The following is a 25,025-nucleotide window of genomic DNA, read 5'->3' on the forward strand; positions in this document are numbered from 1 at the left end:
GTACTCTCTTGCAGTTGCCTTATGATTTATGATGTATTTGAGAGAAAAAGCTGTCTTTGCTGTTGGATGTGAGATCTGTGAGAGTTAGTACTGGGCAGCTCAACTCATGTATCAGTTCCCATTTGTACTTGCACGTAGTGAGACTATTCTTGTATGCTATTACTTGAAAAATAGAGCAATTCATTACCCTTTGATTGAGTTCTCTGTCTTGTGTGAGTTTCTACTTCAGCTTCCCTTTTTAGTTATTTGGATTGTCTGTTCGGGATTCCACTACAAAGTAGCCTTACGTCTTTATATGCTGATTATAAAAAAGTGTAGGGCATTAGCAGAAGCCTGTCAGCATTGCAACACTTAAATTCTTAGCAGCTCTTGTGGCAAAGTATGTATAGATTTTACAGTTTGAGTATAATTATAGACTACATGTCACAAAGAAAGCCATATATTACTAAGGCAACTGTCCATCTCTTCCCTTCTCAATAATTGATTTGGCAAACAGGTAAACAGATAGTACCAGCAACATGCATTGTGCATGGGTTTCAGACCATTTTGAATAATAATTATAATGATGATGATGATACTACTAACCCAGTGGCATTTCTGTTGTGCTTCTGGCATGTGTTTTGGTTTCTAATTTTTTGGAGTACATATTTCTGCATTCATCCTTAAGAATGACATACTTACATACAGGACATCTTAAGTTATTGTAGTTCAAGTAGTTCTGATGAAAACTTTGCACCTTTTATGCGTAGGTGCAGGCTCATGTTTGTGCGACACATCTTTGTGATTTAAAGTACCTGATTATTTCAGTATCAAGGATCTGCCTGCCTGAAAAGCCAATGCTCAATAAATAATGCATCTTCTGCTGATTCTATAGTGTCTTGAGCTTGGTACCATTTAAAATCAATGCACCTTACACTGCATTTTGTTAGTTTCTATGGTTTAATATTAATGAATTATCTCTATTGCACCCTGAGTAGGGACAAATATTAAAAATCTGTATAACTTCAATGAAACTTTGTGGGTTTTTTCTAGTCTAGTCTCAATTTTTCCTGGCTAACTGAACAACCAAACTTAAAATTAGGAATGTTGCTCTCAATATGCTATGAAGTAGTAGTACATGTACAAATCTAGTAAAATAATTGAGGAAAAGGAGTTAAGAGTGATTTTTCATGATGGAGCTGGGAGAATGACTTCATCACACTTGCCTCTGTCCAGTACCTTAATATTCTTTTAGGTAGTTATTCTTAAATTAGGTGTAAAGTTGTAAGAGTACTATGTTAATTTTATGCATAGTTTAGGTATTTCTGTTTCTGATTCACTGCAAAATGCCTTATTCAAATTCAAATCCCATTATCCTTGCTTATTCATACGTAAGTAAGAATTTTATCACACTTGTTGGATGCTATGTCATATATAATAAGAATGGAATATATGCCTACCGTGGACACTGAGCTAATAATGTTCAAACTGTACATTTTAAGTGTTTTACTTTAGGACCAGGCTGGAGAAAACCTGTGGACTAAAGCGCAACAGTTGATTTTCAACCTAGTTTAATCTGAAAGACATCCTGTCTATGTGCTCTGCTTTGTGATGAAAAACAAAGTATGGTTAGTGGAAAGGATTTCTTATTTTACATCAAGATTTAATATATGAACTAAAATGTAAATGGTGTGTTTATTTCAATGGGACATCATCAGGTGGTTGCACAGCTAGGCAGGCATTTCTGAAGTGGGTTAGTAACATAAAATCTTCACTCTACCTGATTTTATTTTCTTCTACTGTCACAGTGAAACCAATAAAATAGACTGTAAATTCCATCCTCTTTGGCTTCTATATCAAAGCTGTTTGAATTAGACAGCCTTCAGTTTCACTTTATATTGAAAATGGAAGGAGTGTCACCTTTATCCTTTTCACTGAGTCTGTTTTGGGATGATCAGTACCATATGACTTAGGAACTTCTCACTGTCAGAGGAATTTCATATTAATAGACTAGGTACGGTTGAGAAATACTCTATAAAACCTTAGGTGTCGCTGTGGTTTGGAGGGGGATATTTCCAATTTAAAGGCAGGAGTTTAATGTCACTATATGAAGCCTATTGCTTTGTAGGAGAAGTGCCAATATTATTGGTTCTTTTCTTACATTGAGAAATATTAATATCTGAAAACCACTATATATTCTTTATTAAGGAAAAAAACCAGCAAAACAAAATTAGTTTAGGGTTTCAGGAATTGTGAAGGAATTACTGTCTTGAACCTTGCCTTGAGAAGGAAAAAGAAAAGTATGGGGAAGGAAATTTATGGAATTCAAGAAATTGATGTGAAAACAGGGAGAGGGAAAAATGAGATAAGTAGCTCATGAAAGAATTTGAGACTAGTGTTTCTAGTATGGATGTAGGAAACAACGTACAAAGTACTTCTGGAGTGAGAATTCAGTGACTTAATGTTTAAGAAGATTGAAACTTCTGTTGAAAATACATGACCAGTAAACCATAGAAAAGGCCAAGTCTTTTAAGTATGATGTACAGAAGCTACTGTTTTCCTGGGAGCATCCTGCTCTACCTCATTAACTGTATTAGGTGAGTATACGGTAATATAGTGGGGTATGAGTGTTGGTATATATTAGCGTATGCTATATTATGTGTTTCATAGCTGAGATTTTTCAAAACTGTTATATTCCTGCAAGTTTATAACAAGCTGTTATTGGAATCATCTTTCAAATATTTGCCCCAGAAAATGAGATTTGCCTTGTTTTGGTACATCCTGAGTTATACGAAATTTGTGAACTACTTTCATTTCTTTGCAACTGCTGGCTCATAAACATGGATTAGTTTTATAGGATTTGGTATATGAGTTGACAGATGTGATATATGATGACACTTTATCTTTTATTGCTTACACATACTAGTTATTTGGAAAGGATGGGGGCAGTTACTGTTAACCACAAGATGGGATTTCAGTTGCTTACCCAAGTGTCTCTCATTCATTCATTCATTTGCTATCAGTAATAGCAGATATATTGCTTCTTCAAGCCTGTCTCACCAATAAATCATTTCAGATTGCATGCATTTGTACAGTGCCAAAGTATACGATGAATTTTAAAGGAAATCTCCTGTTTTTCTTTTCAATCAGATGAGCAACGTGAAGAGACTTCGTCCACGGCTCAGTGCTATTCTTTTTAAGCTTCAGTTTGAGGAGCAGGTGAACAACATCAAACCTGACATCATGGCTGTCAGTGCTGCCTGTGAAGAGATAAAAAAGAGTAAAAGCTTTAGCAAGCTGCTGGAACTAGTATTGTTAATGGGAAACTACATGAATGCAGGTTCTCGGAATGCACAGACCTTTGGATATAATCTCAGCTCCCTGTGTAAAGTGAGTTTTGAAAGTTCATGTTGAGTATTACATTCACTTTTTCATTTGTTTTTACTATGCTACTTAAATACTTGGGGTTTATGTTCTTCCTGCAGTTATTTGATTTCTATTTTTTTCATTATTGTTAGCATTAATTGATGGTTTGAACAATACAGCTAATCTGTGAATAGTCATCTTGAGAGGGGTTGGCATTTAAACTTTTAGATGATTTTGTTTTGAGGAAATACTAAAAAATCCAAATCCAAACTAAATAAGGATATGAAAGGACCGTATCACTGTGATCATAGTAATGGTGTAGTTTTAATGTCTGAGCACTTCTAAGACATCTATCACATTTTAATATATTTTAATACATTAGGTTTTTTCTTGGACATACACTTTCTCCTCATGGGATTCTCTTCTTTTGTTGCTCAGTTTCATCAGTTTCTTGTTTCTTCTAATTTTTCTTAAATTTTCACTCTTTCAACTTTTGTATAAGGTGTATACAAGAAAGCATCTATGCTTTTCTGAGTGTTAATTTATAATCCATTCTAATCCTAATTACCTTCCCCATATTTACTGTTGTTATTTTTTTTCTTGTGTCCTCTGGTAGACTACTGCAAAATCTACAGAGAGCACACTTATGTAATAGTTCTTACGAGAAAGGAATTATTTGGAAGTTTGTATGTACTATGGCTTTCCATTTCTTTATCATTTTGCTCAAGAGAAAATACAATATATTAACTTTCACATTCTTTAACTACCCTTATGCTGCCATATTTTGAAAGAATTCTTTCACTGTGGTTTTTGGGTGTTGAATGTGATACCTATGACATAAATATTCATAGAGAATAAGTTATATAATTTCCTTGGTCTAAAGTAAACATTAAGCATGGGTCATCCACCTAGAGAAATACAATTTGTTGAGAAACATTCAGAAGGAAGGTACTATATGTTTGCTCTCCAGTTAGGTGCATTTACTTTTTAGGTTTTACAAAAATATGTCATACATCTGCTTATATTCTCTGTATTTTTAATGCACAAGACAACAAAAAAAGAAATATGACAACAAAAAAGAAATATGAAAACAATGTGAAGGTAATTTTTACAAGCAGTTTGCAGAGCAGGATCAAAAGTCAGAATTTATCTTGGAGGAATAATTTATTAAGATCTAGAATATGAAAATTTTGAAGATACCCATGGAGTACTACACATAGGAAAGAGAAATCATGAATTTCAGAACAAGGGTTCTGAACAAGGGTTCACTCTCCAGAGCTCTGTCATTAAATGCATTTGATAATCTAGGATCTTATAGTTAAAATAGAAACATAGAGTATATTGGAAGGGACCAATCAGGATTATCAAGTCCAACTCCTGGCCCTGCACAGGACACTGCAAAAATCACGCCACGTGCCTGAAAGCATTGGCCAAACACTTCTTGAACTCTGTCAGACTTGGTGCTGTGACTACTTTCCTGGGAAGCCTGTTCCAGTGCTCAAACACCCTGTGGGTTAAAAACCTTTTCCGGATATCCAGGCTAAACCTGCCCCAATTCAGCTTCATACTTTGTCTTTGAGTTCTGTCACTGGTCATGAGTGAAGAGAACAGCTCCTACCCCTCTGCTTCCCCTCCTGAGATTGTTGAAAATGGCAATGAGGTCTTGCCTCAGTCTCCTCTTCTCTAGGCTGAACAAACCAGGTGACCTCAGCCTCTCTTCATACGGCTTCCCTTCCAGACTCTTCATCCTCCTTTGGATGCTCTCCAACAGCTTAATGTATTTTTTATATTGCTGTGCCCAAAACTGTACACAATATTCAAGGTGAGACTGCAGCAGTGCAGAGCAGAGCAGGACAATCCCCTCCTCTGACTGGTTGGTGATGCTTTGCCTGATGGCCCCCAGGACATGGTTGACCCTCCTGGCTGCCAGGGCACCCCCAGCTCCCTTTCCATAGTGCTACTCTCTGTCCTCTTGTTTCCTAGTCTAAACAGACAACCGGGGTTGCCCTGTCACAGGTGCAGAATCCAGCACTTGCCCTTGTTAAACTTCATATGGTTGGTGATTGCCCATCTCTCTAATTTGTTGAGGTCCCCTCTACAGGGCCTCTCTGCCCTCAAGGGAGTCAATAGCTCCTCCCACTTTAGTACCATCTGCAAACTTACTTACTATTCCTTAAAGCCCTGGTCATCACTGAAGACGTTGAGGAGAACTAGGCTGAGGAACTCCACTGGTGACATGTCACCAGGCTTATGTTGCTCCATTCACTATAACTCTGAGCCAATTGCTCACCCATCACGTAACATGGTTATCTAGCTGCGGGCTGGACATTTTGTCCAGAAGGATCTGGTGAGAGACAGTATCAAAAGCTTTACTGAAATCCTGAAAGATTACATGGCTTCCCTTGATCAACGAGCCAGGTTTCCCTGTCACAGAAGGTTTGACAAGTAGGACTTTCCCCTTATTAAGCTGTACTGGCTGTGACCAATGACTGCATTGTTCTCCAAGTGTCTTTCAATACCTCACTGAATAATCTTTTTGTGATTTTACTGGGCACTGAAGACCTGTAGTTTCTGGGATCCTTCTTCTTGCCCTTCTTGAAAACTGGGACTGTGTTAACCAGCTTCCAATCAGCTGGGACCTGTCCAGATTCCCAAGACCACTCAAAAATCATTGAGAGAGGCTTTGCAGTGACATCAACCAATTCTTTGAGTATTCTGGGATGAATTCCATCAGGCCCCATAGTTTTTTAGGGATCCAACTGGAACAGCAGATCCTGAGCAATTTCAGAGCTGACTGGGAGTTGATCATTCTAACAGCCATGGTCCTCCAACTCAGGGCAACCTCAACTTTGATTTATACAGTTACAGGTTATTTCACCTTACAGGAGGGTACAATATTCTTTAGAGAGGAAAAAAATGTCTTTTAGTGTACCTTCTGTATGTTGATTATCTACTACTTACTTGGTACTGATAAGTAAGACTTCACTTTTAAGTTCACTTTTAAGTGAAGTCTTGTCCGAATTACTGCAGAAAATACATAGACTGACTGGTGAGAATCCACATGTAGAACTTTTAATCTAAGGAAAAAAACATTAGGGTGTATTTAGTTTAGAAGACAAAGAAGAGGAATATACTCTTCATTTATGCTTAAGAGAAATGTTGATCACTACCAATAGGCTGTAGGTAAAGTAGATAAGTAGAAACAAAGTTTTAAACACCCCCCAAAAAAAGTAATTTGCTCCCTATTATCAAAATGCTTATTACGGTGTAATTTTGATATTATATCATGCTGTATGATTGGAAGTGCTGAGACTGGTTTACTTTTTTCAGGACTTAATTTTTGTATAAAAAGATAATGTCATATGTTTCATTTACATAAGAAACGTGCAAGTACAAAAATGATGTTCTAATGACAAAGATTTTGCATCTATTTCATTTGCTGTCACTTCAAGCTAGGTTGTAAACACCAAACCATGCTGTGTAAAAACTTTTTGGGAGGGAAGATAATGCAACCTTAATGGTTGCTGAATGTGAATGCCTACGGCAAAGGGGTTTGGACTAGATAGTCTTGAAAGGTGCCTTCCAAGCTGAGCTGTTCTATTACAAGAAAAAACAGAACAAAGCGAAAACCTCAGACAACCAATTATTATAGATTTTGCTGGAAGGCAGAGCAACTATGACCACCAAGTCTAACCAACTTTGAGTTCATCTGTAAAATTTCAGATGTCTGTCACTAGATATCCCAGGACAAATGCAACCTGCAATCAACTACTTTTGAAGGTTGACAGATTTTTTTCAGAGAAAAACACTAGGAGTATGCATTTATTATCCTATGTGTATCAGGGTACTAGTCACCAATTCCTAACTTACCTCATCCAATTGTGGCCTCATTTAGGAAGTCCTTGAGTGCCAAGCCTTCACTCGTTATGAAATTATCTTTTACACTGACAGATCACTTTGTCTGGAAACACAGAGGTAAAACTATGTATGTGTAATTTTGGGGATTTTCTTAACAATGTGTAGTGTCTTGGTTGATGCCTAATCTCTTCTGTTCTGAGAATAAACTAGTTCAACGGTTAAAAATATTAGTATTAAAACAGGAAAATAACCCATCAGAACCAGTGTTCCTCCAGGGCCTAAATCTAGAAAGCTGCAAAATGTGGGCTATTTGATTGTCTGCACAGCAGTTTTCAGTAGTTTTTTTTACAACTTTATAAATTTCCCACGACTTCTGTCCTTCAAAGGTATTGGTTTCTGTAATATTTTAAGTATATGCAATTCATCTGCTCTTCTTCATTGGTGCCCAACTATGCATAGGAGACTATATGAACTCTCCACTTTACAGAAGACAATTCTGTATCTTACTTTTTCCCTGCTTCATGTAGAATTGTACTGTAATAGTTCTACATCAGAGAGCAGCCATGCATATTCTCAGAAGAGAGATATGATATAGATATGTAATAGTCATTTATTAAATACTCATATATTAAAATTATATGCATGTTTGTAACAGGTTCATATTTATAACTAACTTTTGTTAACAACATGTATCTTAAGCAGTGTAACATTGTAGAAATTTTGTGTGGTGTTACTGAGATATCCTTCACTGAGATTCCCAATACAGTAGAAGTAACTTATTTTGTAACACTGCATATAGTAAGGATCCTAAAATATATTTTTGGGTTTTGACATATATGTGTTACAATTTCTGTTTATTTTTGAAAATTATGTCTCACGTTGTTATTAATCAACTTGTCTGAAGGAAACATACACATTCTGGAAAAGTATATCTCGTTGTATTTACTAAGATAGTATAATTTTGATCTTTGAAAATAATCACTGAATTTTTACAGTGAAGTATGAAATATCAACCTCAGTGATAATCACCATCCAAAATTCTTCATTTTCATTTACATAAAGTACAGAAAAAACAAACTATAATTTGGTTTTTACATCCAATAATTTTAAATATTTTTGAGTGATGACTGAATGAAAAAAATCTCTTTATAAAAAATTTGCAACCATGGGAAAAAAGAAAAAGGGTGTGTATGTTTAAATTGGGAATGATCTTGCTCTTAGTTCCTGATTTGAAAAAAAATCCCATACAGCTCTGCTTCTGGTTTTCACCCTTCTTTGGAAAGGGAGGTAATTTTTCCTTTCTGCCTTGTTGCTGTAATTACTCATACTGTTGAACTTTGATGATCACTTGTATTTTTCATGTTAACCAAACTAAAGAAGAGTCTTGAAGCTGAAACAAACTAACATGTTTTTTCAGGTTAATTCGTTGTTGTGATACTGTGCTAAAGACTTTGTGCCTTAATATTCAGATGTTGTACAAGTCTTTGTGCAACTGTGGCAGCCCTTTAGTACTTGTGCTCACTTTGTGCCTATGTGCATGTATACTTTTCTTGCTAAGTTTTATCTAGAAATAGTCCTTAAGTAGCAAAGAAACACTTTCATATGTGATGTTATTTTCTATTCATCAAAATCTCTTTCATTTAGAAGGACGTCTCAAATGGAAGACTACGTCAGAAATGTATAGCCAGAGTGTTTGCCAGTAGTCAGTTGTTAGTGATTTTTACATAGGTAGCTGCAAGTCTTAAAATGGCCAGGCTTAAAAAAAAATTTTAAACGTATAAAGGGTTATAAAATGTTTATGAAATGAAATCTCTAAACTCTTATTTACTGTATTGAGAACTGATAACAAGAAGCACTTGTGCAGGTTGAAGCTGTGTAGCTTCCACTGCTAGAAGTTAATTGTTAGGCTAGAGTTAATTTCATGCATGAGGAAACAAGACATGTAATACAGTGGATATGTGCATTATGTATAGTTAGATTCTACTGATTTAGCTCTGGGGTTTTTTTTAATGCTTTTATGTGTTTGTTCACAATTTTGCAAATACTCCAGTGTTGTTTAAATAATTACATCTTTAAAAGAGATATATGTACTCTTTTTGAGTACTGAACTCAAATATTGCATAGAATTAAAAAAAAATTAGTCTGATCTTTCTAGGGATTTTTAGCAAGGTGGGAAATGAAACAGGTTATTACTTAGAGTTTTCTTTAAAAAAACCTACCATTTCAACAGTTTGTTCTTACCTTTCTTGGATTCATAGTTAGTAATATATATTAGTTATCAAAATGGTCAGAAATATTATTTTTTTCAGTGTTTTTACTTTTTTTTTTTTCTTCCTAGCTGAGAGACACGAAGTCGGCAGATCAGAAAACAACATTGCTACATTTTCTCGTAGAAGTGTGTGAAGAAAGTTATCGGGATGTCCTGGATTTTGTTGAGGATTTTCAGCATTTAGATAAAGCCAGTAAAGGTTTGTGTAACTAACTAAAAGTTTTGATTTTGATACATTACAGTGTCTTGTGTGTGGGATGATGCTTATTTTTTACAAACAATATTTTAAAAATATGCATTAATGGTCTATATCATGGATCAGTAATTTGAGCTGCTGCAAATGGTCTTGAAGATACTTATTGTTTGGTCCTTTAACATTTACTACAGAATTTACCATTACATTTCTTCTAACATATCTTCTAGAATCATGTTCCAAAATAATTTCTTTTAAAAGTTCTTTCCTATTAACAGAACTTAATTCCAACAGAACTTAATTCCAACTTTCAATCTTTTATACAATAAATGTATCACTCAGTGTCTTTTAATTTAGAAATGCATAAAGGCTGGCATGCTGTCATTTCATTTTATTTTTTCAAAACATGGAACAGTTTTGTCTTCCTTGTATGTGTGTTCTTCATGCAAAAGTAACATTGAAAGTCTGGAAAAATTTTACTGTTTCATCATGCAGTATAGAATATGGTAAATCTCAGTATAAGCACCAGTGGGTTTTTTGCAATTAATTTCTTAATTAAGAATATCTTTTCCGTATATTATCACAGTTTAAGTAATTTAAGCAGACTAAGCACTGAGTAAGAAATTAATGCCACCTCAGCATTGTCCTACTGAGTCAGGAAAAAAAAAAATCAAATTACTGTCTCAGTGAATAATTTTTTTGGTTTATATCACTGTTTGTCTGTATTGCTTTGTATAGCATCACCCTTATGTCTCAGTCAGTCTCCTTGCCACAAATTACAGCTTTGCAAAACCTGCTTCTGATGAAGAACTTGAGATACTGGTCCCTTACATAGAGTTCACTTCCTGGTGTCCTGGTTCTTAAAGTTTTCAATTTTACTTAGTGCGTTATAACCACTTAAAGGTTCATTTATTTTTAAATAGCTGTCAATGTTTCAAGCCTTTCACCTAACTTTTTGCATTGGTAATAGAAAGAGTTTCTGCTGTATAGGAATTTAGTGTTTTTGTCATAATTTGCAATGTTACCTGGTCACTGATTGTTTTTTTTTTCATTACCATGATATTATTGTTTGTATTACAGTTGAATTTTTTATATCAGACAGGAAAACTAAAATGTTACTTAATAGAAGCCATTATTTTCAGCAGAGACAGTCATCTTGTGTGACTGACAGACACTTCTGACTGTCTTCTGGAAAACTTAACGCTGATTTTTCAAAGAGTAGCCAGTAAAATAATCAGTTAGTCCAGGCTTTCTGTTCTTTTTTAGCTATCTGCAAATGATTAGATGAATCTTTGATCTGACTCAGTATGTTGTAGGATGGAAATCAATGATCATGTTTTCAAGTTTATATATTGAATTTACTTCAGTGTATTATGAGAAATATTTTGCATTTCAGTTTTACTATATGAAAAAGACAAAGGCTTAGGATATCATTAACAGGTTAGTGTATAGTGTGTTTGTGTATACTTATTTCCTTACCTGCAAAACTCCATTCTGTTTTGAAAGACTCCTGCTGCATTGAAATTCTGGAAAATGCAGCAGATCACAGAGACTGTAGCTCATGGGTTTTTTTTAAACTTTTTAGTCCTTCTGCAAAAGTGCCTTTTTATGAAACAAGTTGATTTAATATGCACCAACTTTTGCACAGTAAATTTTTAATGAAGTGGCTATTTTTGCTTCAGCTTACCAAAGGTCAGTTAAAAAAAAGTCTGTGAATCTGTGGTTATGTTCAGTCACATCCAACATATGGTAACTTACTTATATCCTGATGAAGTCTAACAAATTGACTAAGAATGATTTGTGTTGAGGCTTCTACAGAGAGTTGGGAAATTGTAGCAGATATTACAGCAGATATTATGAGTCATCATTATGGCTGCTAGGGAGAGTGATAGAGGGGAAGTCATAAAAAATCTTTTATCTAGTCAAATGTGCATATTCCAGAATAAAATACTGGTTTTGGTAGAACGAAATTTGATATTGAGGGCTTAGAGCATTTCCTCCATTCCTTGATACTGTACTTAGGGTTTAACAGGAATAATCCACCCTGGCTTGGTTTGTTGGAGACAGTTCAGACTTCCAGTAAATCTAGAAAACTACTGGATCCAAATGTTGCATGTAAGGGTTTACAGGCTCCTGATGTTACAGAAGGGAGGAAGTCAGCCTCAGTTTTTCTTATCATCCAATAGAAAGGTTCTATTCACCTATAGGCTGCTTTGTTCCTCAAAGTTGTTGGATAAGGAGATAACATCCCTCTTTTCTGGTTTTATATTATACTAATATAACGTTCAGTTTTCCTGTGAACCATATAGGTTGTATTTTGTTCCAGTACTTGTTTCTAAATCCTCTTCTCTACCTTTTGTCCTGGCAAAGGTTAGGGCCTTGTATAGGTGGTGGTATGCCATTCCCTTCATGGTTTTGGTGAACTTTGTTCTTTAAAGTAATTTTTAGAAGTAATCCCAGAGAATAAATCAGCGAAGTTGGATAAGAATATTCTCTTCTCCCATACCTTTTTTGTAAGCTGGTTTTTATTGAGCTGATTCTATTCCCTGTCTTGTGTTCGAAGACAATAATTTCATATTTTACATGTGGCATGAAAGTATTATTTGTGACTGTCCTTTAAATTATAAATCAAAATTAATGTGGTAGAAAGATGTTTAAATATCGTTTGAACAATATTAACAGAAAACTTGAAGTTGAACATAATATATAAATATGGAAGTATACTATGCATTTTTTGGTTTTGGATTGATCACCTTCAGGTAATTGTTGAGTCTTCTACAGGTTTCTCAAAACAAGTTACTTAAAAGGGGCCTTTTTTTTTTTTTTTAGAATTCCTCCCTGACATGACTGTCCTTGTATCAGCCAGCCCATTTGTTAGCATACCTCCTATATTTTTTGTTTTATACTTGCTCATTCTTAAACCTTCTCCCTCAAATTATTTCTTATTCAAAATGGTGACCATTGGAACATTATGACATTCAGCAATTCATTTTCTTTTTATCCCTTTCAGAGAAAACATTCTTACTCCTTTAATTTCATTAAATATTGTCCAGTGATTGTACAGTAAGCTGTTAAAATAGCTTGCAAAACTTCAAGAGCAGTGACAAGGTTTGTTAACTGTGAAGCTAGCATGTATTTTTAGTATTTCATAAATGATCCAAGCATTCACAGTATGTAAATTAATCATTGAATTAGGAAAAAGATGTTTTTTTAAATATAACTTTGACAGACAAGCAACAAGGGACATTTAACCTTTGCTATTGTAGTTTAGTTCAGGATATTTAATTTGGGGGTGTTTTTTGCATTATATGCTAAAAGTTTCATTTTTACTTTTGTAATGCTGTAAGTAGATTTAATTCATTGTTATAATACATGTACATTTCTACTTTGAAGTATAACAAATCCTGTTTTTTAAGTACTCTTAGATCAGCAGGAGGAGCTTTCATTACAGCTAATGAGCTTACTGATATGACAGTTCCTGAAGATTTATATAATTAAAGCTGTCTCTTCTTTTAAACGTAATGACCTTCCTGCTTTTCTATTAGTATTCCAGAACAGAAATATTTTGGTAATTTAGTACAATTTACTAATTTCTTATTTTATGATATTCTAAAGAATTTGGTTACATTTATCCAGTTTTATTTGATTGACTCTAATTTACACAGATCTTACAGGTAGTAGTCTATAATAACTCTATAAAACTGTAGATTTTTCCTCTTCTAAAAGACATTAACTCATTGCAACTTGACAAGCAATGTATCCATTTTCTCATTTTTGAAACTTTTTTCAGTTTTTTTCATAGACAATTTCACTTCAAAATAAAAAAAAGTTAGGAACCAAATTGTAAATGTGAAGTTTAATCTATATTCATGAAAAAACAGGATACCTCCACCTACAATATTTAAAAACATTAGGACAGCATAAGATAAAAATATTAACATATATATGCATTCTGTTATTAACATATAAGCATTCTGTATGTCACAAGAGAAGGCTTTTTTTCCTACTGGAGAATTTTTAAGTCAATGGTAAATTTCTCATTACTGTTAAATAACATACTTATTCTATACATTGCTTGGGGTTTTGTTTTGATTTGGGTCACAAATTCATAGGCTGTATTTTCAGACCATCAAGATTGTTGTGTTTGAGTTGTTTTTTCAGAAAGCAGTGCAAATTTCATGTACTCTATTAGTCTCAGTCAGTACCAAGATCAACAGGTGGTTCCACTATTTTGCAGATTACACAGATTTCTAAGTTCCTATAGCAGATTTATAGAATGAAATAGACTCATTGAAGAAGGTGAAAGCAGGGACTAGGAAAATGAAGAACCACCCACTGTAGATGACAGGTTCAAGACCATTTAAGGAACTTTGAAGGTGCACAAGTCTATGGGACCTGATGAGATAAATACACGGGTCCTAAGGGAACTGTCTGAGGAAGTGGTAACCCACTATTTGTCATATTTGAGAAATCATGGCAGTCCAGTTAAGTTCCGGAAAAGGGGAAACATAACCTTCATTTTTAGAATGGGAAATAAGAAAGACTCAGGGAACAACAGGCTGGTCACTCTCACCTCAGTGCCTGGCAAAATAATGTGCTAAGGCACAGGGAAAATAATGAGCTGTTTGGTCACAACATGGTTTCATTAAAGACAAATTGTACCTGACAAATTTGGTGGCTTTCTACGATGGGGTTACAGTGATGGTGGATGAGGGAAGGGCAATAAATATCATCTCCCTGGAGTTGTGTAAAGCATTTGACACTGTCCTGCACAACATCCTTTTCTATAAACTGGAGAGACATAGATTTAATAGATAGACCAGTCAGTGGATCAAAAATTGGCTCAGAGGTCACACTGAGAGATTTGCAGTCATGTGTCAATGTCCATATGCGGACCAGTGATGAGTGGTGTTCCTCAGGGAACTGGTATTGGGACTGGTGCTTTTTAACATCTCTGTCAGTGACATGGATGGTGGGATCGAGGGCACCCTCAGCAAGTTTACCAACAACACCAAGCTATGTGGTGCAGTCGACACGCTGGAGTGAGGGGATGCCATCCAGAGGAACCTGAACAGGCTTGAGATGTGGGCCTGTGTGAATCTCATGAAGTTGAACAAGGCCAAGTATAAGGTTCTGCACCTGGGTCAGGGCAATTCCAAGCACAAGGTAGGCTGGGCTGCATCAAAAGAAGTGTGGCTAGCATGTCAAGGGAGGCAACTCTGCCCCTTCTACTCTGCTCTTGTGAGACCCCACATGGAGTGTTGCATCTAGCTCTAGAGCCCCTAACACAAAAAAGATGACCTGTTGGAGCGGGTCCAGAGGAGGGCCATGAAGATGATTAGAGGGCTGGAGCACCTCTCCTGTAAAGACAAGCTGACAGTTGGGGCTGGGAGGCTTGTGACTCACAGGAACAGCTTGCCTAGAGAGGTTGTAACTCCCTGTTCCTGGAGGTGTTCAAGACCAGGCTGGATGAGGCTCTAAGCAACCTGGTCTAGTGGAAGATATCTTTCCATTGCAGAGGGGGTAGAACTAGGTGATCTTTAAGGTCCCTTCCAACCCAAACCATTCCATGTTTCTATGGATTAGTAGCTCATTCATCCACCTTGAAAAATGGTTGTAGCTAGCAGCATAACAATTTTATCAGAAGGTTTGTTTTTTCTGATTTGAAATTCCCTTTTTAAAATGTGAAGTTCATTTCCCATTTCTTAATGTTATGTATGGGATGTTTTTCTGCCTCAAATGATTGTTTTCAAGAATGATGGCTATGAATTATAAGCAGAAGACTTGCTACCAATCAAAAGTCCATTTTTAGAGGTCCTCTGAATGAAAAATCAGTATTATTTACACCTTTGAGAACTTCTAGTTTCTTGGTCTATAATTCACTTGGTTACACCACCCAAGAATGATATCAAGTTTATATGGAAAGAAGCCGATGTATGTTTTACATAGCTATTGAATACTCTTGTCATTAGTCTAGAGGCAACTAAGCATTCCTTATAAAAAGTGGAAAAAAAATATTTTCCTTAGTAAAAAGAAAAGCAACCATATTCTTAAAAACAGTTAGATTGCTCAAAATGGAGATTATATAAATGGTGCTCAGAATAGAAAATACAAAATTTTCTTGTATAAGAGGTCAACAGGGATAGGAATTGAAGTTTCGAATTGATTAGGCTTTCAAACAAGACAGTTATTAACTGTAAAGCCTTAAAATAAATGCTGAAGATAACAAAATAATGACAGAATTCCATATGGAAAAAGGGATTTGAGATACCATTGTTTCAAAGGAAGAAAATTTTTTTTCAAAGTCATCTTTTTTTCCTTACTGTTTGTTGTCGACTGAGAAACTATGTAATGTATTTAGCACTAATTTTGCCTTATTATTGAACTCTAAGCAGTAGAGGAAGTTATAAAGTAAATATTTGTCTATTAATGCAATTCTTAGATTTGCAGTCTATTTCAAGTTCTAAATTAGGTGAAAGACATTCTTTTACAAGATTGATGAAGCTTGTTATTTTGGTGCTACTGGTTTTTTTTATTATTTGAAAATTACTTGGTTTTTACACTATTGAAAATCTTAGGCTAAAAATATGTATCAGTTTACCAATGCACCACCTAAGACATAAAAATGTACCAGTCCAGCATTTAAGATATCATGTCTGGGGCATTGAATATTTGCAAAGGAAATTGATGGTGATGTGGTTTAAGTGGACCTTTAAATATTTCTGCAATTTTGTATTTATTCTTATTTTTTGCACTGCTGTCTATACCTCTAATGGATCAAGAGCTCTTGCTCTATTGGAACATAACTGCTATACCAGCACACTACAGATTTACCGTATTCTTACATATTCTAATCTGAACCATTTTATAATAAAATGAACTTGTTGAAAATAAGTAGCTAAACACATCACCTTGCACCTTGTCAGGGTTTTGGTGGTTTGGGGTTTTTTGTTTGTTTGGTTTTTTGTTTTTGTTTGTTTTGTTTTGTGGGGTTTTGTTTATTTGTTTGTTTTACCTTTTTGTTGTTATGTGGTTTTCTTTGGTTTAGTTTTTGTTTTTTGTTTTGTTTAAGTGCATTACATGATATAAAAATTCTGGCTTTAAGAGCCAGTGTAACTTCTGCAACACTGTTGTGTATTGCACATAAGCTCTTTTAATATTTGTGGCTATAAGTTGTGCACAGCAGTGTTATGTCGCAAGTTGTTTTAAGATCTGATTACACAACGAACTACCAAAATGTAAATGAAATACACTATTTCTTTAGGGCATTGAAATATATACATCTTTTACAAGCGCGAATTAGCAAATCAAATATAAGAAAGAATTTGAGTATTGACACATTTTTACCAAAACAGTGCTTCAGTTTCTAATATGATATTGAAGTATGTCGGTAGCCCATGCAAGTAGCCTTCTTTATCATCTTGTGGTGCTCCACCAGTTAAGTCGTGGATCACGGCCAGTCCCTGGTGCTCCATGGGTCCTGGGTTGTTTAAACGTACTGTAGACAGTTTGATCTATAAGCAGATCAGGACTCAGATAAATCTGTTCAATGCTACTAATTTCATGCTTATTCACCTAAGTATAAATGTCTGGGTGTTACTGAAAGATTTCACTGATGTATGATGTTTTAAGTAATAGTGAGATTAATACAAAATTATGTACTCTGGAGGGAAAAAACATGGATATCTGCTAAAAGATGAGGAAAAATCAAGTGAGTTATGCAGAAATCTGTTGCAAGAGGAACCTTAAAATGGTTGATAGGACAATATAAAGAAAAGAAAAGCTAGATGCACTGTGTAGATATTTAGAACTCTGAAGATGAGGAAGCTTAATTTTAATAAGTAGAGAAGTGCTGGAAGTGCATTTATATGTATACATAGACTTATGTGTCCTGCTACCTTTACACTTCAGGGAGTTAGATGTTACAGTGATGAGTCTGTGTAGAAGAGTGATAATCTTGTGACTTTTAAAGTTTTATTTTAAACTTTGCTAGGATATATTCATTACAATTTCATGCTAATGGTTCATTCTGAATCAGTATTAATCGCTCTCACTGCATATTCAAAGCAGTTAGTTCCTAACAATCATACCATAAATTAGCTGTGAATATACAACATGCAGCACAGTACTTCGTAGGTCCCCCAGGATCCAGGTGATGAGGCTCAAGAGCTCTTCAGTGAGGGAAGGTGCAACTGATACAAGGGTTTTCTTTTGGTTCACTCCTCTGAATCTGGTTTCTTCTTGGCAGCTCTTAGTCCATCACTGTACCATATCACTGTGCAGCACTGGGGGATATTGATCCCTCTGCTGGGGCAGGTGCTGTATCCTGTTGCTTGGCCATTTTTTCTCCTTGCCTTAACAGCTGCTTCTTTCTTTCAGTAGCAATCTGGTGACAAATAACTGACCATCAGTGAATTGTTTGTCATTCAGGTGTTTCTTTTTTCAGGTGTTTCCCATATTTTCAAGTTCTGATCTTAAACGGTATATTAAAAAAAGAGATGTGGTGTCAGACTGCATTTCACCCAGCATGCACTTGAAGTTTATACAAGTCCAGCAGGCCAGTGCTCTTGTGTAGGTGGTATAGGGCACAGTTGGTATAAGGTACAAGGCCTATTCCTACAGATGATATTAATATTATTACTAGTGAACTAGGTACAAAAATGCTTCCACGTTGTTTACCAATTACACTACATTACTGTGTTCATATTTGAAATGAAAATAGGAGAGAGTTAACTAAATTCTGCTTAGAGAGCTGCTTTTTTTTTTCATGTGTGCAACTGAAGTCTGCTTTGGCTGTGGAAGGGAAAGTCGAGGGCTCCTGAGCCAATGGAAAAAAGGATCTCAAAAGACATTTGTATGCATATGTTAGACACACACATGCGTGGAAGAAAGTGGGGGAAAAAGGCAATAAAGCCAGAAAATGGCTATAGAGACAAGTGAAATTGTCATTTTGGGAAAAATAAAGAATAAATATTGTATTTTCAGCACTGTGTGACACTGCGTATATCAGAGTAGATCTTATGCTACTGTTAATGGATATTTCAATGGATATTTCAGACCTTTGTTTACAGAAACCTCCAATACTTTCCCTCTGGAATATTTCTTTGTTAGTGCTCTAAATCCACCCAAAAATATAGGTGGTTTTTTGTGATTGATTATTGAGCTTTTTTTTTGGCTACATTTTGTCGTTTAACATTACTTTTAAATACTACATCAATAATATGCTGACAATTTTAGAGAATTAGTCAGTAAACTCCATCAGTCCAGTATGAAGTTCACATAGCAAAAGCAATAATATATTTCCAGAATTTTTTTTTTATAATGTGGTATAGTTTTCTGTATGGGACCAGAGGTCAGCTTACCACTGTCTCTCTCTCAGAATAAAGGGGCCAGAATAGCACAAGGGAAGCAAAGTACCTATAGGCAAGAAGAAGAGTCTTATGATAAGGAGATTGTGACATCCAAGCAAATTGTCACACAACAACATGTAGGATTTCTGAAATACCAGCTGAAAAATCTGATGCAAAAATGGTCTGAAAGGTATACTCTGAAAACTAGATGAAACACTGTTTTAATTTTAAGCATGAATAATGATTTGGGGATGGGGAAGAGGAGAGCAAAAATTCTCCACAAAAATTTGTTGAAAGAAAAAAAATGAGAGTACTGTATTCTCATATTGTAAATACCAGTTTCATTTTCTGCATTCTGAGATAACAGAGTTAAAACTAAAAGTTTGTTAAGTACATTTTTTACCAAGTTTTGATGTGGCTATAATGGTGTTGTGTGACTACAAAATATTTAGGAAACTGAGGAGAAAAGCATGATTTGGGCAATTCCACATCTCTTTATGTGACTTTACTGATATCAAGGTTTATAGAGGAAAGAATAATCAAACATTGAGGTTAATGAGAGTAGCATAAAATGAAAATAAATTTATTGGTAGTAGACTAATCTGCTAGCTTTGGCTATTAATTTCATGGTTTTTTCAGTCCCATAAAATCTATATTGACTTCAGTGAAATACTTAATATTATGTACAAAGGGAGATTATTCATTAGAATAAAAAGTAGAAGAAACAAAATACTGTCTGAAAGGAAGGTGACTAAAAATTATGAAACTGTGATATTTCACCAATGAGTGTGTCTGACATAGGGTTAGATAGTTTGCCAGATGAGAGTGTTATTTCATTGTCATCACTCAATAATCCTGAGGAAGCAGAGTAAAAGAAATTTGACAGCACGAAGTACAAGATCATGCATCTTGATACTGTAATAAGAGCTTTGGTCAAGAAAAAAAGGATGTTTTATTGCAAGTTAGTCAGGTAAGGTATTCTCAGGAATACTGTAGAAATAGTAATGCAATGTAATAGTGAGTCATCACCTGAAATACTGTGCAGAAATATTTCAAACCAGAAGTAGGTGAAGAGGCTTCTGCAATAATTATGGCATTAGAAGACTTGATTCAAGAGAGGAAGCTTTAACAACAAAGTTGTTATAACTATGAAAAGCAAACAGTGAGGAAATCTAAATATTGCCTATAAAAATATCAGGAGCCATGTTGAAAAAGGGATAAGAGAGTTTAGAGGATATATGTAGGGGATTATTTAGACACACATGCATTTTATTCAATGAACAGCTTAGTTTTGTGGGGTCACTAATATTCAAAAACACAGGTTTTGACTTTGTTCAGTTTGGCTTGGGTTTATTTCTGAATCCACCCAGGATTAGGGTCAAAGTTTGGCAGGAGAAGAAAAATACTCTCTTACTTTTATGTCCCTTCAAATTTTATGCCGTGTCTTTTAGAGGGACAAAAGGGAAGGTTGGCAGGTATTTCATATGATCTTTTTATGGAAGAGTTGGTTATATTTACAGGTTTGATTTTTTTTTTCCATGTGTTTTCATTAAATTGAAAGTTGCAAACACAGTAATATCAAACCTAATAGCAGCATATTGTGAACTAACCTTTCCTTGAGGCTGTCATCGGAAATATAGTCTTAAAGTAAAATATATCTAATAGTTGTGCACTGCTGAAATCAAAGGAATGCTCCATTCCTAAGTTGAAGAACAATCTAAGATCATGACAGAAGAAAAAAAATACTCTTCAGAACAAGATAGAGATTTAAAGATTCTTGATCAAATAGGTAACTGTTCCATGTCAAAAGAACTGAAATACTCAAATAAAAAATTGGCTTTGCTAGAAGCAAGAACTCAAAAATTTCTTGTATAGAACCTGTTAATTGGCTCTAGGCACAGAGATGTTTTGTTGGGCTTTTTATCTAGGTAAAAGACTGTAGCTGTTACTTTGCTGCTGCCTGCAATTGATGTATTTTTTGGTGGTTTGGGTTTTATATTGTTTTTAAACATGTACTTGCCGTGTTTCATCATTTTGATATTATGTAAGTGTATATCACACCAATTTATGCTGTGAACTACTTATTCAAGACAAATGGTATTGTGAAGAGTCCTATCAATAGCTATATTAGGCACAAGTTGTATTCTGTGTTTCTTAGCAGCTTTCTAAGTAAATCAGTGTCTTAAAATTGTGTGTACCTAAGTTTCAGAGGCTTCTTATGACAGAAGAAGTATGACTTTCTATTAAAATCAGGATTGTTTCTGGAACCAGTAAAGACTGAAGTGCATCTTAGTCAACATTGTCAGCTTCCAGTTTTAGCTCTGCTTCACAACAAGGCAGTTTCTTAACTACTGAAACCAACTGACTTACCTGGTGATGATTTGGGATGACCAGTTCCTGTGTGAAAATATGCAAGTCTAATATACAGTTGGGAAACAGTGCTTTTGAGTAACCAGAGGCTTTTAAAAATGGTAATTATAAAGCAAATGAAGAGTTATAAATTATAATATGAACATATATTTTTATTGCCTCTTTCTCTTTTGAAAAATTGCCTCCACACTGTTTGGGCTTTTTCGTTTTCCTTCTTTTAGGTTGCATTAGTAATTTAACAGATTACCATGGAACATTTTATAGTTGTGGTAACCTTTCTGCAATGAATGGGATTGTAGTTGCTATGCAACATTTTACTCTCGTCATTTGGGGACTCTGTCAGGCTTTTATGAGAGAAGGATGTGTTCGTTGTGTCTATTTTATATTTTCCATCACATAACTTACTCAATAGATGAAATCACAGATGCACTACAGATTCTAGTAACATCACAGGGACACAGACTTTCTCCAGGGATTTTTTTTAAATGAAGTTGAAAGTAACTATATCTTTACAGATACAGTATATTATGAATAAAATAAATAATTTTTTAAAAAGTAATTAGACTAGAATTCACAGTATGTTCTTGCCTCTTAATTATTGTTCCTATGGAATGGATTTAAATGTAAAGTTTACTTCATAAGCAATCAGGAAATAGTTTTTTATTGATTGCAATAATATAACTCTAAGATAGAATACATGCTAATGAGTTATCCTCAGTTTACTCTTGTCATCTTGATATTTTAATTGACTATTTACAGATCAAGCGTTCAACTTTACACGCATTGATTCAAATGTACGAAAGTTTTATTTCTCTTTTCCTGAAGAAAAAAAATTTGTACCTTTTTTACATCGTTCTGTAAATCTCTGATGTTTCAGTTCTACTCCTTTCTTTTTATTGAGTCTATGATTTGCTCTGTTGTACTGTCTCAAGTGCTTGGCAGGCATCTTCGTTCTGATAAATTCTGTTGGTTATTTTACCACTCATGTTTTCAAACTGGAAATTGAGTTTTAGGTTTCATACATAGGTTTTTAGTAGCCCCATTTTCTCTGTGTTTTGAGAATCTTGCTTTCCCTTCATGATTTTCCATACAAATGTTCTTTTTGTTTGTTTTAACAGAATGAGATTGAAAAAAGCTTTGTGAGTCTTAGAATAGCTTCAAAACTTGGCCTTTGGTTAATCAGAAGAAACAGACTGGCATATGTATATCTCAGGTTATTTAAAACAGACTGTTAATTGCAATGCAAAACCTTAGGTATAAAAATAAATCAAAATGCAGCATTCAAACAGCATACATCTAATCAGAAAAGGCAACTGAATAAGTGAGGGGAGCTGAATGTTGTAGAGTGACCTCATCATTTTGTAATTTCTTTAATGTGCTTTGATTTCAGAATTAAAAAATGTAGTATACTGATTTGGGTAAGGTTTTAACTCATGTATTTTAACTCATGTATTTTGCAAACAATGCTTTTTGTTTAGCGTGTTAACAGAATGAATGTTCTGTATTTTAGTCTCAGCAGAAAACCTGGAGAAGAGCCTTAAGCATATGGAGAAGCAACTCCAACAACTTGAGAAGGATTTGCAGACTTTTCCGCTTCCTGAAGATAAGCATGATAAGTTTATAGCAAAAATGTCAATATCCTTTGGAATGCTCTTAAAAAACAAAACAGAAGAAAAATCCCTAAGTAATTTAACTACATCGTTTTAAACTTTAAATTTCTTTGCATAATTTCTGTGTAGTTTGTGGCATATATTTTTGAAAAATCTAACTTTTTTCCCCTCTCAGAAACTAAAGACATGAAGAGTCCAATTAAAGGATTCCTCTGTAGTGGACTGAATGAGGAGAAAAATACTTACTGTCCGGTTTTACATTGTATATAAACTTGCATAACTTAGTAAAAAGTAGTTATAAGAGGAATGTTAAGGACTCTAGTGTTAAATTATTTTTTGATGTCAAAATATCTTAGAAAAATATGTCTGTCACCCTATGTGTATTTGTTTTCTAGTGTATAGATTATCACTGTCAATGTTTTTGTACATGCAACCACAAAACCAGAAGATTTCTCTTATTTCAGAAATTGGATTCATAACATGTGAAGTGTTTTCAGGTCATATTTTCTCCAAAATTCATTTTCTCACTATTTATTCCAAATCCTGCAACCAGCTTCACTGCCTCTCTTTTATAAGAACACCTTGTGACCTGAAGATAATTAATTAAACAGAAAACCCCTATTCTTTCACTTATACCTCCCTAGCACATGTTGGTCATATATGCTTGGCACTGAGACTAATCTGGAAGCAGAAATATCAGCAGACAGGTTGAAATTTGCTCTGCAGACATAGTTAGGTTATTACCTCGCTGGAAGACTACTCTGTTACATACAAAGGCAGGAGGACTCAGGGCACAGTCCTCTTGATTACTATTAAATGAAAGATGGCAAGTGACCCTGAGGATTAGTGGATATACTGTTTCTTGCATCAGGGCCAATTTTGTCTTCATTAGATTAGCTGCAACCAGTGTTTGCAACTTAGCTTCAGGCCTTCTCTGGACAGTGTGGGTTATCTTAACCTTTCAGTGTTGCTGCTGATTTTTTGTAAGGTTGGGTACTTTGTTGTTGAGGTTGTTCTGTTTATTGTTATTGCTGGCTTTTTTTTTTCCAACTCAATGTTTTTTTAAAAGATATGTTGTAGCCCACCGGCATGGTATCTGTATAGTATGAAACATAAGTTTTGTCCCTGGAGAAACTGATAGCATAATAGGAGAACTAGGAGACAGGACCCAAAGGCAAGAGATAAAATATTGCCATGAAGTTAGAGGAAAATATATCCATGAGAACTTTCAGAGACTTTTCAGAGAATATTGCTTTGTTAAGAAAATGGCATGTAGTCTAGGAAGTTAGAATGGAAAGGACCTATTAAAAAATCTAACCTATGAGAAAGGACAGGCCCTTCTTAATCCATTAGAATAGAATAGACTATTTCTGTTGGAAGGGACCTACAATGCTCATCTAATTCAAAATGGTTGTGATGCGGGCCATAGCCATAAAGTTAAAGTTTGTTTTTTGCATCAGTTTTCTCTAGGGAGAACTTCAGTTGATCCTACTGTGTAATATTTTGAATGGAAGGATGACATTAAATAAAAGAATCAGTAGAATTTTTTTTCTTAATATAGAATAAATAGCAATAAATCCCCAGGAGTAACCAATGGTCACAAAAAACTTGAAAAAAATTGAAAACAACTTAAATATAAACTTAATGGCCTACAGATTCTTACATGAACTAAGGTAGGCCAAGATGGAAAGGAGTCATAGAATACTTTGGTTTGGAAGTAACGTCAAAGACCATCTAGTTCCAGCCTCCCTGTTGTGGGCAGGGACACCTGCCACTAGACCAGGTTAAAGTTGAAAAGAAGCCCCTAATTTTTTTTAGAAGAGCTGCAAGGAAGATCTACAAGTCCGGCTTCTCTACCAGGAAAACTGATGAAGACTAAATAAAAACTAAATGAACATATATTTTTGGAGATAAAATATGATAAGAGAGAGTCAGTATGTGTTGGTAAAGAGAAACCATCCCTTGCAGGTCTATTATATCATGCAGTTAAAGGTAGGAGGTCAGTAGAGCATAACTGAATTTCCATGCAT

At 34.8% G+C, this 25,025-nt stretch overlaps 1 protein-coding gene across 1 annotated transcript in view; it reads left to right on the top strand.

The window, feature by feature from the left end:
• The window catches only part of DIAPH3 (diaphanous related formin 3), a 188,135-nt gene that overhangs the window by 76,539 nt on the left and 86,571 nt on the right, over positions 1–25,025 (top strand). Inside the window, exons 19-21 of the mRNA XM_050333988.1 lie at positions 3,130–3,369; positions 9,542–9,671; positions 22,896–23,020. Of these exons, the coding sequence (XP_050189945.1) occupies positions 3,130–3,369; positions 9,542–9,671; positions 22,896–23,020 (495 nt within the window). The remainder of the gene's footprint in view (positions 1–3,129; positions 3,370–9,541; positions 9,672–22,895; positions 23,021–25,025) is intronic.

Source organism: Myiozetetes cayanensis, unplaced genomic scaffold (genome assembly GCF_022539395.1).
Source record: "Myiozetetes cayanensis isolate MyiCay16 unplaced genomic scaffold, myiCay2020 scf5-8, whole genome shotgun sequence".
NCBI lineage: Eukaryota > Metazoa > Chordata > Aves > Passeriformes > Tyrannidae > Myiozetetes > Myiozetetes cayanensis.